Source organism: Oncorhynchus nerka, linkage group LG4, assembly GCF_034236695.1.
Source record: "Oncorhynchus nerka isolate Pitt River linkage group LG4, Oner_Uvic_2.0, whole genome shotgun sequence".
Classification (NCBI taxonomy): domain Eukaryota; kingdom Metazoa; phylum Chordata; class Actinopteri; order Salmoniformes; family Salmonidae; genus Oncorhynchus; species Oncorhynchus nerka.
The window spans coordinates 22,270,759-22,285,397 of record NC_088399.1 but is presented as its reverse complement, the minus strand read 5'-3'; the positions used below and the strand labels follow the sequence as shown (position 1 = coordinate 22,285,397).

At 44.2% G+C, this 14,639-nt stretch overlaps 1 protein-coding gene across 1 annotated transcript in view; it reads left to right on the top strand.

The window, feature by feature from the left end:
* Positions 1-14,639, top strand: part of LOC115117050 (collagen alpha-1(XI) chain-like) — a 175,203-nt gene that overhangs the window by 77,751 nt on the left and 82,813 nt on the right. The window contains exon 5 of the mRNA XM_065017354.1: positions 14,116-14,247. Within this exon, the coding sequence (XP_064873426.1) occupies positions 14,116-14,247 (132 nt within the window). The remainder of the gene's footprint in view (positions 1-14,115; positions 14,248-14,639) is intronic.

Sequence of the window (14,639 nt, the reverse complement as noted above, 5' to 3'; positions counted from 1 at the left end):
GACAGAGGTAGAGATGGAGACAGAGAGGTCTAACCACATACACACAGAGGTAGAGATGGAGACCGAGGTCTAACCACATATAGACAGAGGTAGAGATGGAGACAGAGGTCTAACCACATATAGACAGAGGTAGAGGAGACAGAGGTCTAACCACATACAGACAGAGGTAGAGATGGAGATGGAGACAGAGCGGTCAAACCACATACAGACAGAGGTCTAACCACATACAGACAGAGGTAGAGATGGAGATGGAGACAGAGAGGTCTAACCACATATAGACAGAGAAAGAGATGGAGACAGAGGTCTAACCACATATAGACAGAGGTAGAGATGGAGACAGAGGTCTAACCACATATAGACAGAGGTAGAGATGGAGACAGAGAGGTCTAACCACATACAGACAGAGGTAGAGATGGAGACAGAGAGGTCTAACCACATACAGACAGAGGTAGCGATGGAGATGGAGACAGAGAGGTCTAACCACATACAGACAGAGGTAGAGATGGAGACAGAGGTCTAACCACATACAGACAGAGGTAGAGATGGAGACAGAGAGGTCTAACCACATACACACAGAGGTAGAGATGGAGACCGAGGTCTAACCACATATAGACAGAGGTAGAGATGGAGACAGAGGTCTAACCACATATAGACAGAGGTAGAGGAGACAGAGGTCTAACCACATACAGACAGAGGTAGAGATGGAGACAGAGAGGTCTAACCACATACAGACAGAGGTAGAGATGGAGACAGAGAGGTCTAACCACATACACACAGAGGTAGAGATGGAGACCGAGGTCTAACCACATATAGACAGAGGTAGAGATGGAGACAGAGGTCTAACCACATATAGACAGAGGTAGAGGAGACAGAGGTCTAACCACATACAGACAGAGGTATAGATGGAGACAGAGAGGTCTGTCCACATATAGACAGAGGTAGAGAAAGAGATGGAGACAGAGAGGTCTAACCATATATAGACAGAGGTAGAGAAAGAGATGGAGACAGAGAGGTCTGATCACATATAGACAGAGGTAGAGGTAGAGATGGAGACAGAGATGTCTAACCACATACAGACAGAGGTATAGATGGAGACAGAGAGGTTTGACCACATATAGACAGAGGTAGAGAAAGAGATGGAGACAGAGGTCTGATCACATATAGACAGAGGTAGAGGTAGAGATGGAGACAGAGATGTCTAACCACATATCGACAGAGGTAGAAATTGAGACATAGAGGTCTAACCACATATAGACGGAGGTAGAGATGGAGACAGAGGTCTAACCACATACACACAGAGGTAGAGATGGAGACAGAGACAGAGAGGTCTAACCACATATAGACAGAGGTAGAGATGGAGACAGAGACAGAGAGGTCTAACCACATATAGACAGAGGTAGAGATGGAGACAGAGAGGTCTAACCACATACATACAGAGGTATAGATGGAGACAGAGAGGTCTAACCACATACAGACAGAGGTAGAGATGGAGATGGATAGAGTGAGATGTCTAACCAGAGAAAGAGAGAAAGAGAGATTGCTAGCCACAGATATCGACAGAGACAGAGAGTGTGAGCCAGGGTTTTGGTCCAGACCCTGGAAAGAATGTGTAGTTCTCTTCTCTCTCCACTGATGTCAGCCTTTGAACGGTGGCCATGTCATATTACATCATCAAGAGGTTTCCATGGCACTGCTGATAGGTTATCCCAGGATGGGGTGTCTGGACAGAGGGGCTGGCGGTGGAAGGAGAGGGTGAGGAAGAAAAAGAGAGTAAATGGAAAGACATGGAGGAGGATAAGGTAAAGATAGAGGGATGAGTGAGGGAAATACAGAGGGAGGGATGAGGGAAAGAATTGGGGAGATGGGAGGTAGAAAAACAGTGAGATGGCAAGTAGGTTGAAGTGAGAAGTAGATAGGTGGAGAGGAGAGGACTTACAGTAGAGACAGGGGTTAGAGTAGATAGGTGGCGAGGAGAGGACTTACAGTAGAGACAGAGGTTAGAGTAGATAGGTGGAGAGGAGAGGACTTACAGTAGAGACAGGGGTTAGAGTAGATAGGTGGCGAGGAGAGGACTTACAGTAGAGACAGAGGTTAGAGTAGATAGGTGGAGAGGAGAGGACTTACAGTAGAGACAGGGGTTAGAGTAGATAGGTGGAGAGGACTTACAGTAGAGACAGGGGTTAGAGTAGATAGGTGGAGAGGAGAGGACTTACAGTAGAGACAGGGGTTAGTGTAGATAGGTGGAGAGGAGAGGACTTACAGTAGAGACAGGGGTTAGTGTAGATAGGTGGAGAGGACTTACAGTAGAGACAGGGGTTAGAGTAGATAGGTGGAGAGGACTTACAGTAGAGACAGGGGTTAGAGTAGATAGGTGGAGAGGAGAGGACTTACAGTAGAGACAGGGGTTAGAGTAGATAGGTGGCGAGGAGAGGACTTACAGTAGAGACAGGGGTTAGTGTAGATAGGTGGAGAGGACTTACAGTAGAGACAGGGGTTAGAGTAGATAGGTGGAGAGGACTTACAGTAGAGACAGGGGTTAGAGTAGATAGGTGGAGAGGAGAGGACTTACAGTAGAGACAGGGGTTAGAGTAGATAGGTGGAGAGTAGAGGACTTACAGTAGAGACAGGGGTTAGAGTAGATAGGTGGAGAGGACTTACAGTAGAGACAGGGGTTAGAGTAGATAGGTGGAGAGGACTTACAGTAGAGACAGGGGTTAGAGTAGATAGGTGGAGAGGAGAGGACTTACAGTAGAGACAGGGGTTAGAGTAGATAGGTGGAGAGGAGAGGACTTACAGTAGAGACAGGGGTTAGTGTAGATAGGTGGAGAGGACTTACAGTAGAGACAGGGGTTAGTGTAGATAGGTGGAGAGGAGAGGACTTACAGTAGAGACAGGGGTTAGAGTAGATAGGTGGAGAGGAGAGGACTTACAGTAGAGACAGGGGTTAGTGTAGATAGGTGGAGAGGAGAGGACTTACAGTAGAGACAGGGGTTAGAGTAGATAGGTGGAGAGGAGAGGACTTACAGTAGAGACAGGGGTTAGTGTAGATAGGTGGAGAGGAGAGGACTTACAGTAGAGACAGGGGTTAGTGTAGATAGGTGGAGAGGACTTACAGTAGAGACAGGGGTTAGTGTAGATAGGTGGAGAGGACTTACAGTAGAGACAGGGGTTAGTGTAGATAGGTGGAGAGGACTTACAGTAGAGACAGGGGTTAGAGTAGATAATTAGATAGTTAGAGTTTATAATAGCAATAAGTCACCTCTGGGTTTGTGGGATATGGCCAATATTCAACGGCTAAGGGCTGTTCTTAAGCACGACGCAACGCGAAGTGCCTGGATACAGCCCCTAGCCGTGGTATACAGGCCATATACCACAAACCCCAGGTGCCTTGTTGCTTAATTATAATTCCAAAGACTCCCTTTAAAAAGATTGACAGTCGAGCAGAAGTCCTATCAGGATGATGTGTCTGTATTGGATTAGCGTTTCAGTTCCTGCCCCATAGGTCAACAAGTGAAAGGAAAAGCATTTGATTAAACTTACTACGCCATTACATACATTTTCATTCACTCCCCTCAAATGCATCAAAGTATTCCTATTCTTATTATAGCTGTTTTATCTAGTTTCCTCCCTTGGTGTGTCAGTTTGTCCAGCTGGGTCAGTAGTGGTTCATAAACCCAGCGGACTCCATGGCCCGTAGTGAGGAGTGGGCATCAGTGATGTCAGCAGTCCTCCATTGGGGCTCCACGGGCTCCATGTTTTATCTAGTTTCCCTACCTTGGTGTGTCAGTTTGTCCAGCTGGGTCAGTAGTGGTTCATAAACCCAGCGGACTCCATGGCCCGTAGTGAGGAGTGGGCATCAGTGATGTCAGCAGTCCTCCATTGGGGCTCCACGGGCTCCTGTTTTATCTAGTTTCCCTCCCTTGGTGTGTCAGTTTGTCCAGCTGGGTCAGTAGTGGTTCATAAACCCAGCGGACTCCATGGCCCGTAGTGAGGAGTGGGCATCAGTGATGTCAGCAGTCCTCCATTGGGGCTCCACGGGCTCCTGTTTTATCTAGTTTCCCTCCCTTGGTGTGTCAGTTTGTCCAGCTGGGTCAGTAGTGGTTCATAAACCCAGCGGACTCCATGGCCCGTAGTGAGGAGTGGGCATCAGTGATGTCAGCAGTCCTCCATTGGGGCTCCACGGGCTCCTGTTTTATTGTTTCCCAATTATTAGCCTTTATAGCAGAGCTACTGTAGCAGTCTCTTAGTCATAAAGCTGAATTTGCCCCATATACAGTAAGTCATAACTCTAACTTACGTGTTGCCTAACTTTACCTCTAAAAAGTAGATTTTCACAAGTATTTGTTTGGGTATTTTAATATTTCATATACAGTATAATACCTGTAAAAGTATATTTTCCTGTGCATTGAAACACTTTTTAAACCTTTTTCAGACGTGTGTCACAAAGAGGCAGTAGATAGTTCTAAAAGCAGCCTTGTTGTTGACTGATGCTAAACAGATGCTACAGTTCCTTGCAAAACTATTCATCCCCTTTGGTGATTTTCCTATTTTGTTGCATTACAACCTGTAATTTAAATACATTTTTATTTGGATTTCATGTAACGGACATACACAAAAAAGTCCAAATTAGTGAAGTGAAATGAACAAAAGAACTTGTTTCAAAATATTAAAATAAATAAAAAACGGAAAGTGGCGCATGCATATGTAATGTATTCACCAACTTTGCAATAAAATCTGGTGCAACCAATTACCTTCAGAAGTCACATAATTAGTTAAATAACGTCCACCTGTGTGCATTCTGTGTCACATGATCTGTCACATGATCTGTCACAAGCATTTCGCTACACTCGCATTAACATCTGCTAACCATGTGTATGTGACAAATAAAATTGGATTTGATTTGATCTCAGTATATATACACCTGTTCTGAAAGGCCCCAGGGTCTGCAACACCAAGCAAGCGGCACTATGAAGACCAAGGAGCTCTCCAAACAGGTCAGCGACAAAGTTGTGGAGAAGTACAGATCAGAGTTGAGCTCTAAAAAAATATCAGAAACTTTGAACATCCAACAGAGCACCATTAAATCCATTATTTAAAAAATTGAAAGAATATGGCAGCACAACAAACCTGCCAAGAGAGGGCTGCCCACCAAAACTCACGGACCTGGCAAGGAGGGCATTAATCAGAGAGGCAACAAAGAGACCAAAGATATCCCTGAAGGAGCTGCAAAGCTCCACAGCGGAGATTGGAGTATCTGTCCATAGGAACACTTTAAGCCATACACTCCACAGAGCTGGGCTTTACGGAAGAGTGGCCAGAAAAAAGCCATTGCTTAAAGAAAAAAATAAGCAAATACGTTTGGTGTTCACCAAAATGCATGTGTGAGACTCCCCAAACATATGAAAGAAGGTACTCTGGTCAGATGAGACTAAAATTGAGGGGAGGGTGAGGTGGTAAGAGAGGGGGAGAGGAGGGGGGAGGGAGGGTGAGAGGGGGCGAGAGGGTCTGGAGAATAAGTCAGGTGGGTAAACCCCATCAGGAAGCTGAAAAGATTTGGCATGGGCCCTCAGAACCTCAAAATGTATACAGCTGCACCATTGAGAGCATCTTGACTGGCTGCATCACTGCTTGTGATGCATCACTGCAACTACTTGGCGTCCGACCACAAAGTGCTACAGAGGGTAGTGCGAATGGCTCAGTACATCACCAGGGCGAGCTCCCTGCCATCCAGCACCTCTATACCAGGCGTTGTCAGAGGACGGCCCTAAAACTAGCCACCCAAGTCCTATACTGTTATCTCTGCTATTTCACGGCAAGTGGTACCGATACACCAAGTCTGGAACCAACTGGATCCCCAAGGCATAAGACTGTTGAATAGCTAGTTACAGAGTTAAACAATAGCTACCCGGACAATCTGCATTGATCCCCGTTTACACTAACTCTTTTGACTCTTTTGATCCATCCTACACTGTTGCTACTGTTATCCTGTTGCCTAGTAACTTTACCCCTACCTATATGTACATCCTGTATCAACCTCAATTACCCCAAACCCCTGCACATCAACTCTGTACTGGTACCCTGTGTATATAGCCAAGTTATCTTTAATCATTGTGTATTTATTCCTCTAGTTATTATTTTCATATTTTCCTCTATGCATTGTTGTGGAGTAAGCATTTCACTGTTAGTCTACAGCTGTTGTTTACGAAGCATGTGACAAATACAGTTTGATTTGGTGTCTGTGTGTGTCTAAAGGCGTCCTCATGCTTCCCACCCAAAACAGTTCCGAAGAATTTGTGCATATATTATGATGACATTTTGTGACGTTTTTAGTAGTTTTGGACTTGGGTAAGTTTTTTTTTGGCTGCTTGGGCACACAAATGTTGTTCTTGAGGCAAGGCGAAGTTGGTGGCCGAAGTCTACTCTCGTTTGTCATTGATTGGTCAACAGTAGGGATTCTTCAGTAAATTCTTTGTTGTCATTCAACGAGAGACGACTTGTTTTCATGCAAATTTTTTCATTGAGAAATACTGTACCAAACATCTTAGTTAGATGTATAATTGCGCGACTAAGATCACCTCGGCAAAAACATCAAAATTAATGACAGATTTCTCAAGTAATCTTTAGATCATGTGTCAAACTCATTCCAAAGAGGGGCGAATGTCTGCGGGTTTTAGCTCCTCCCTTGTACTTGATTGATGAATTAAGTTGATTAATTAGTAAAGAACTCCCCTCACCTGGTTGTCTAGTTCTTAATTTAAAGGAAAAAACTCAAACCTGCAGACACTAGACCCTGCATGGAATGAATTTGACACTTGTCTTAGATTAATTCAGACTTTTGAGGAAGTGGGTAATGGCTGCGACATCTCAAAATGGACAAACAGTAATATTGCTGTTTTATATTGTTTTTCAAGTCAATGTCTTTTAAGGGAGTATGCGAGCACACATTCGGTTCTCCTAGCCAAGTTTGGCTAGGCGCCAGACGGACTGAAGCATGCTGACGCCTTAATTGTGTGTGTGGGGATATGTGTTGGGGTGTCTGTGAAGCTGTCTGAAAGGACATTTGATGGTATATATGGGTGACTGCAATTCTAACGGTGTGTATATTACTGTGACAATTTGTGTGTGTGTGTGTTAGTATTGCTGTGTCTGTGTATGTGTGTTACCAAGTCTAAGGTTGTTTCATCTCTTGAGTCAATAAGTCAGGACAAAGAGAGCAGAGTAGTAGAACTATGTGGTGTTTTGTTCAGCGCAATTACCACTGTAATGGTGCCACTGAGCTGGGAGTAATGAGCGGTGCTGTTAGTGAGGTGTGAGGTGGCCCTTTCCCAGGTTCCCATGTCACCCACCCTGCACTGCAGGCATCAGCAGGAGGGGGGTGATAACATCATCCCTTTATAGCCGCACTTAATCAAAACAAGCCTTTCCTGGGTTTTATGCTTGAATTCTCCAATTACTGTAGAGAGAGAGAGAGAGAGAGAGAGAGAGAGAGAGAGAGAGAGAGAGAGAGAGAGAGAGAGAGAGAGAGAGAGAGAGAGAGAGAGAGAGAGAGAGAAAGAATAGTGTATATATATATATCCTCTTTTCGGTACTTCTCTTTATGGTGAACCAGTTAGTATGCAACTCAAGCTCTCACCTCACCATGCCATTAAAATATACAAGCAGATACACTGAACTTAATATGCTGCTCATGATTATATGAGGATGATTCATTTGCTCAGATGATTGGCTTTACATGTGGTAGAACCATAGAATGCTCTCCTGCCGCCAGCTGGGCACAACTGAAACAGCAGTGGTTTCTGTCTGGAAGGTCGATGGTGGACCTTGATCTATTGTAACTCAATAAAGGTGCAGGAAAAAGGCTTTTATTTTGAAATGCTACAGATACAGGCAAACATATGCACATTCTCTATTTTTCATTTAGATGCTTTCTATATCTAATTTAGAGCCCACACACTTAGCCTTCCCTTTTAACATGCTGTATGTGAGTAAAATCAAGTGTGTTTGGCCTGCTACTCCACACCTCAGACCGCTACTCCATAACTCAGCCTGCTACTCCACACCTCAGACTGCTACTCCACACCTCAGACTGCTACTCCATAACTCAGCCTGCTACTCCATAACTCAGACTGCTACTCCATAACTCAGCCTGCTACTCCACACCTAAGACTGCTACTCCATAACTCAGCCTGCTACTCCATAACTCAGACTGCTACTCCACACCTCAGACTGCTACTCCATAACTCAGCCTGCTACTCCACACCTCAGACTGCTACTCCATAACTAAGACTGCTACTCTATAACTCAGTACTACTCCATAACTCAGACTTCTACTCCGTAACTCAGACTGCTACTCCATAACTCAGACTGCTGCTCCACACCTCATACTGCTACTCCACAACTCAGACTGCTACTCCACACCTCAGACTGCTACTCCATAACTCAGCCTGCTACTCCACACCTCAGACTGCTACTCCATAACTCAGACTACTACTCTATAACTCAGTACTACTCCATAACTCAGACTGCTACTCCGTAACTCAGACTGCTACTCCATAACTCAGACTGCTGCTCCACACCTCATATTGCTACTCCACACCTCAGACTGCTACTCCATAACTCAGCCTGCTACTCCATAACTCAGACTGCTGCTCCACACCTCATACTGCTACTCCACACCTCAGACTGCTACTCCATAACTCAGCCTGCTACTCCACACCTCAGACTGCTACTCCATAACTTATACTGCTACTCCATAACTCAGACTGCTACTCCACACCTCCGACTGCTGCTCCATAACTCAGTACTACTCTATAACTCAGACTGCTACTCCGTAACTCATACTACTACTCCATAACTCAGTACTACTCCATAACTCAGACTGCTACTCCATAACTCAGACTACTGCTCCATAACTCAGACTGCTACTCCATAACTCAGACTACTACTCCATAACTCAGACTACTACTCTATAACTCAGTACTACTCCATAACTCAGACTGCTACTCCGTAACTCAGACTGCTACTCCATAACTCAGACTGCAGCTCCACACCTCATACTGCTACTCCATAATTTATACTGCTACTCCATAACTCAGACTGCTACTCCACACCTCCGACTGCTGCTCCATAACTCAGTACTACTCTATAACTCAGACTGCTACTCCGTAACTCATACTACTACTCCATAACTCAGTACTACTCCATAACTCAGACTGCTACTCCATAACTCAGACTACTACTCCATAACTCAGACTACTGCTCCATAACTCAGACTGCTACTCCATAACTCAGACTGCTACTCCATAACTCAGATCAGACTACTACTCCATAACTCAGACTGCTGCTCTATAACTCAGTCTACTACTCCATAACTCGGACTGCTACTCCATAACTCAGACTACTACTCCATAACTCAGACTACTACTAAATAACTCAGACTACTACTCCATAACTTAGACTACTACTCCATAACTCAGACTACTACTCCATAACTCAGACTATTGCTCCATAACTCAGTCTACTACTCCATAACTCGGACTGCTACTCCATAACTCAGACTACTGCTCCATAACTCAGACTGCTACTCCATAACTCAGATCAGACTACTACATAACTCAGACTACTGCTCCATAACTCAGACTACTACTCCATAACTCAGACTGCTACTCCATAACTCAGACTACTACTCCATAACTCAGACTACTACTAAATAACTCAGACTACTACTCCATAACTCAGACTACTACTCCATAACTCAGACTACTACTCCATAACTCAGACTACTACTCCATAACTCATACTACTACTCCATAACTCAGTACTACTCCATAACTCAGACTGCTACTCCATAACTCAGACTACTACTCCATAACTCAGACTACTGCTCCATAACTCAGACTGCTACTCCATAACTCAGACTACTACTCCATAACTCAGATCAGACTACTACTCCATAACTCAGACTGCTGCTCCATAACTCAGTCTACTACTCCATAACTCGGACTGCTACTCCATAACTCAGACTACTACTCCATAACTCAGACTACTACTAAATAACTCAGACTACTACTCCATAACTTAGACTACTACTCCATAACTCAGACTACTACTCCATAACTCAGACTATTGCTCCATAACTCAGTCTACTACTCCATAACTCGGACTGCTACTCCATAACTCAGACTACTGCTCCATAACTCAGACTGCTACTCCATAACTCAGATCAGACTACTGCTCCATAACTCAGACTACTACTCCATAACTCAGACTGCTACTCCATAACTCAGACTACTACTCCATAACTCAGACTACTACTAAATAACTCAGACTACTACTCCATAACTCAGACTACTACTCCATAACTCAGACTACTACTCCATAACTCAGACTACTACTAAATAACTCAGACTACTACTCCATAACTCAGACTACTACTCCATAACTCAGACTACTACTCCATAACTCAGACTACTACTACATAACTCAGACTACTGCTCCATAACTCAGACTACTACTCCATAACTCAGACTACTACTAAATAACTCAGACTACTACTCCATAACTCAGACTACTACTCCATAACTCAGACTACTACTCCATAACTCAGATCAGACTACTACTCCATAACTCAGTACTACTCCATAACTCAGACTGCTACTCCATAACTCAGACTACTACTCCATAACTCAGACTACTGCTCCATAACTCAGACTACTACTCCATAACTCAGATCAGACTACTACTCCATAACTCAGACTGCTGCTCCATAACTCAGTCTACTACTCCATAACTCGGACTGCTACTCCATAACTCAGACTACTACTCCATAACTCAGACTACTACTAAATAACTCAGACTACTACTCCATAACTCAGACTATTGCTCCATAACTCAGACTACTGCTCCATAACTCAGACTGCTACTCCATAACTCAGATCAGACTACTACTCCATAACTCAGACTACTACTCCATAACTCAGACTGCTACTCCATAACTCAGACTGCTACTCCATAACTCAGACTACTACTCCATAACTCAGACTGCTACTCCATAACTCAGACTACTACTCCATAACTCGGACTGCTACTCCATAACCCAGACTACTGCTCCATAACTCAGATCAGACTGCTACTCCATAACTCAGACTACTACTCCATAACTCAGACTGCTACTCCATAACTCAGACTACTACTCCATAACTCAGACTACTACTCCATAACTCAGACTGCTACTCCATAACTCAGACTGCTACTCCATAACTCAGACTACTACTCCATAACTCAGACTGCGACTCCATAACTCAGACTACTACTCCATAACTCGGACTGCTACTCCATAACCCAGACTACTGCTCCATAACTCAGATCAGACTGCTACTCCATAACTCAGACTACTACTCCATAACTCAGACTGCTACTCCATAACTCAGACTACTACTCCATAACTCGGACTGCTACTCCATAACTCAGACTGCTACTCCATAACTCAGACTACTACTCCATAACTCAGACTACTACTCCATAACTCAGACTACTACTCCATAACTCAGACTACTACTCCATAACTCAGACTGCTACTCCATAACTAAAAGCCAAAGGCAGCAGTTTTTCCACTGGAGCGATGTGGTTAAATCGGCTGGCTAGGTGACAGTGTCAGAAAGTACAGGGTGTCTCTCTGTTCTCTACCCATCCTATAATCTGCAATCTTTTTATTTCTTCTCTTGGGTTCAACCAAACTACTGCTTGTCCATGCCAAACTGACTGACTGAATTCTGTTTAGCTGTGCGTTTGACTCCTACGAGAGAATCCATTGAGTTGTAGATATACAAGTTCCCCAAGACTGTATTAGTTCAGCTGCAGTGCCAATACCCATTGCCTTCTAACATGGTTGGTTGGGTGAAGGCTTGGCAAAATCTACTGAAAACATCAGGTCTGCATTGTATAGGATGAACTCTTTGGCAGCATGCGATATGGTAAATAACACCACCAGCAGTCTCTGTACTGCCAGCTCATGCAACACTTGGCTGAGCCTTATTGTTATTAAGAGGCCACGCCTACATCCCAAATGGCACCCTATTCTCTATATAGTGCACTACTCTGACCAGCGCCCATGCTAACACCTCCAGGCCAAAGGAACAAACAAACACGTGTGATTCCATCTGGGAATGATTCTTTCAAGAGATTGTTTTCTCTTGACAATAACTCCTAATCAGGGTTCTACAGTGTGACCATTTTACACAGCTTCCCTCGTAACCTGTACGAAGACGTCAGTGTGTGTGCTCATAAAAAAATCTGTGGTGGTGTTCTCATTGCTCCAGCGATGTCCTCGGTGTCTGTTACTGGGTGAACTGAGGATCGCACCACGTGTGGTCGGAATCCACCTTGGCACCCGTCCTGATAGCCTGGGGGAGGGAAAGGGGGAGAAAGAGAGATGTTGAAGGGGAAGCATCTAGTTACCTCCTTCACTCTCCCAGAGCTGTCTAAATGTTGTTTTATTGCATTTTCAATAAGCTAATGGGCAGCCATCTTGAACTTCTACTGTAGGGCCGTTGTGGTTCAAAATATAGAGATACACGTACAGACCCGTAGACAACTTAGTACTGACACCTGTATCTGTTTGGTGAAGATCCATGTTTGTTCAAATTACCATTTTCCAGTTCCAACATTGAACAAACAGAATTTGGCATCTTCCAGCATCTTAACAGCCCCAATGGCCTGGATATCCTGCGAGCCTTGAGTGTATTGCTGGAGGGGCCAGCAGACCTCTTTGTCTGGAAGACAGAGTCCTAGTTTGTTGCCCTGTCATCCATCATGAAGACCAGCCAGAAAACAACAGGAAACAGCTGCATTGGACTGTGGTGTCGTTCATGTAGAGAATCAGTACGTATGAAACAAGTGATGTTATAGTAGAGAGCTTCAGATTCCTGTTTTTCAACAAACTGTTGTTGCTTGGACCACAAGTGACAAATAATCTCTTTTAATAACAACGATTCTCCATGCATGGAAAAACAAAACAGTGTTATGAGTTATTTTGAACTTCTGTCAGATGGATTTAATGAAAGACTGATGTCATCTCAAAGTAATTTCTTTCCTTTTATGAGGGCTGGAGATTGTATAGTTTGACGTTCCTACATATTTGGGTGTGTACATACATTAATTAAAAACACGATGGCATATGGCCTGCTGGTATTTATGAGGAAATGTTATGTGTGGTTTGTAGCAGTCTTCAACATGTTTAATCATGGTTTGTGTGTTCGTTTTTAAAATCTGTGTTCATTGCTTGATATGTCTTGTTAACGTTGGCTCAGAAAATGTATACAAGTATAGTTGAGGTTCAAGTCTAGTCAATGATGAAAAATATAGCACTCACACCCAACTCCCCATGCAGCCTGGGGATCCTTCTGAGCCCCCCCCCCTCCCCCCCCTCTCTCTCTCTCTCACTACTCCCTCCCTCCCTCTCTTCCCTGTACAGTGACCTCTGTAAATCAGCATGTTCATTGGATGTGTGTGAGAGCAGGTTGGCTCATGTCCTCTCCATAGCACGTCAAACTGGATCACTTTGTCTACCGTGATGAGCTCGGGGCCAAATCACTCATTTCCCTTTTAGCACAGGGATGGATTTACAGTATGTTGTGAGAATATTGGTTAATCGGATGGTAAAAACTGTTACCCTGTGAGAATACTATTCCATGGTGAAATGTAGCCGCACTGTGTGTGTGTGTGTGTGTGTGTGTGTGTGTGTGTGTGTGTGTGTGTGTGTGCATTCATGCGTGCGTGCGTGTGCCTCAAACTTTCCATGTTCACATTAGTTGCTCCCTCCCGCCTCTCCCATGTAGCCTGTTCTTTAATGTTCTGTAATGTCCCAGTGTTTAGTACTAATCAGAAAGGACTGTTGGACACGGGACAGAGTTCTTTAGGACTTAGTCACCTCGTCCATGTTTCAGTGCCTTGACCTAGTTTGAGCAGTTTGTGTTTAGCCTGCAGAGCACTGCAATACACATGTTCTCTCTTTACTTGATTTATTTACTAAATGTTTTGTTTGTTTGTTTGTTTCCATCCATGTTTACTTCCTGGTTACAGTTGTTTCATAAATTCCTGTTTTCGGTGTGTTTCCAGGGAGACATCCAGCAGTTGTTGATTGTGGCGGACCACCGTGCTGCCTATGACTACTGTGAACACTACAGCCCCGACTGTGAGGTCCCTGTCCCAGAGCAGCCCCAAGCCCAGGACCCCAACACAGACGAATATGTGAGTCACTTCATCACCTCTCCAGACTCTTACAGTATATTTACAGTATGTTTTATACTCTATCCTTCTTTTCAGTTGGGTCTCTCTCTTCTTACGTCTCAAAGTAATTGTCTTCAGGTCGAAGTCAACTTGCTCTGTTGGCTTGAGAAGTTGAACAACTAGATAACAAACTACTGTATGTAATACATTGCTCATTTTTGGACAGGCAGAGGTTAAGGGAAACTATTGGTCAGGGTGTGTCCTTTGGGGCCTTATGAGGAGTACCTGCTCTAGCAAGAACATAAAAGACAACCAAAGAAGCTCTAATTTCCAGGTTCAAACAGTCAAGGAGTTCAGTGCATTATATCAAATACAGCATACCCTGAGGCCTTCCCTGATATTCCCTGATACAG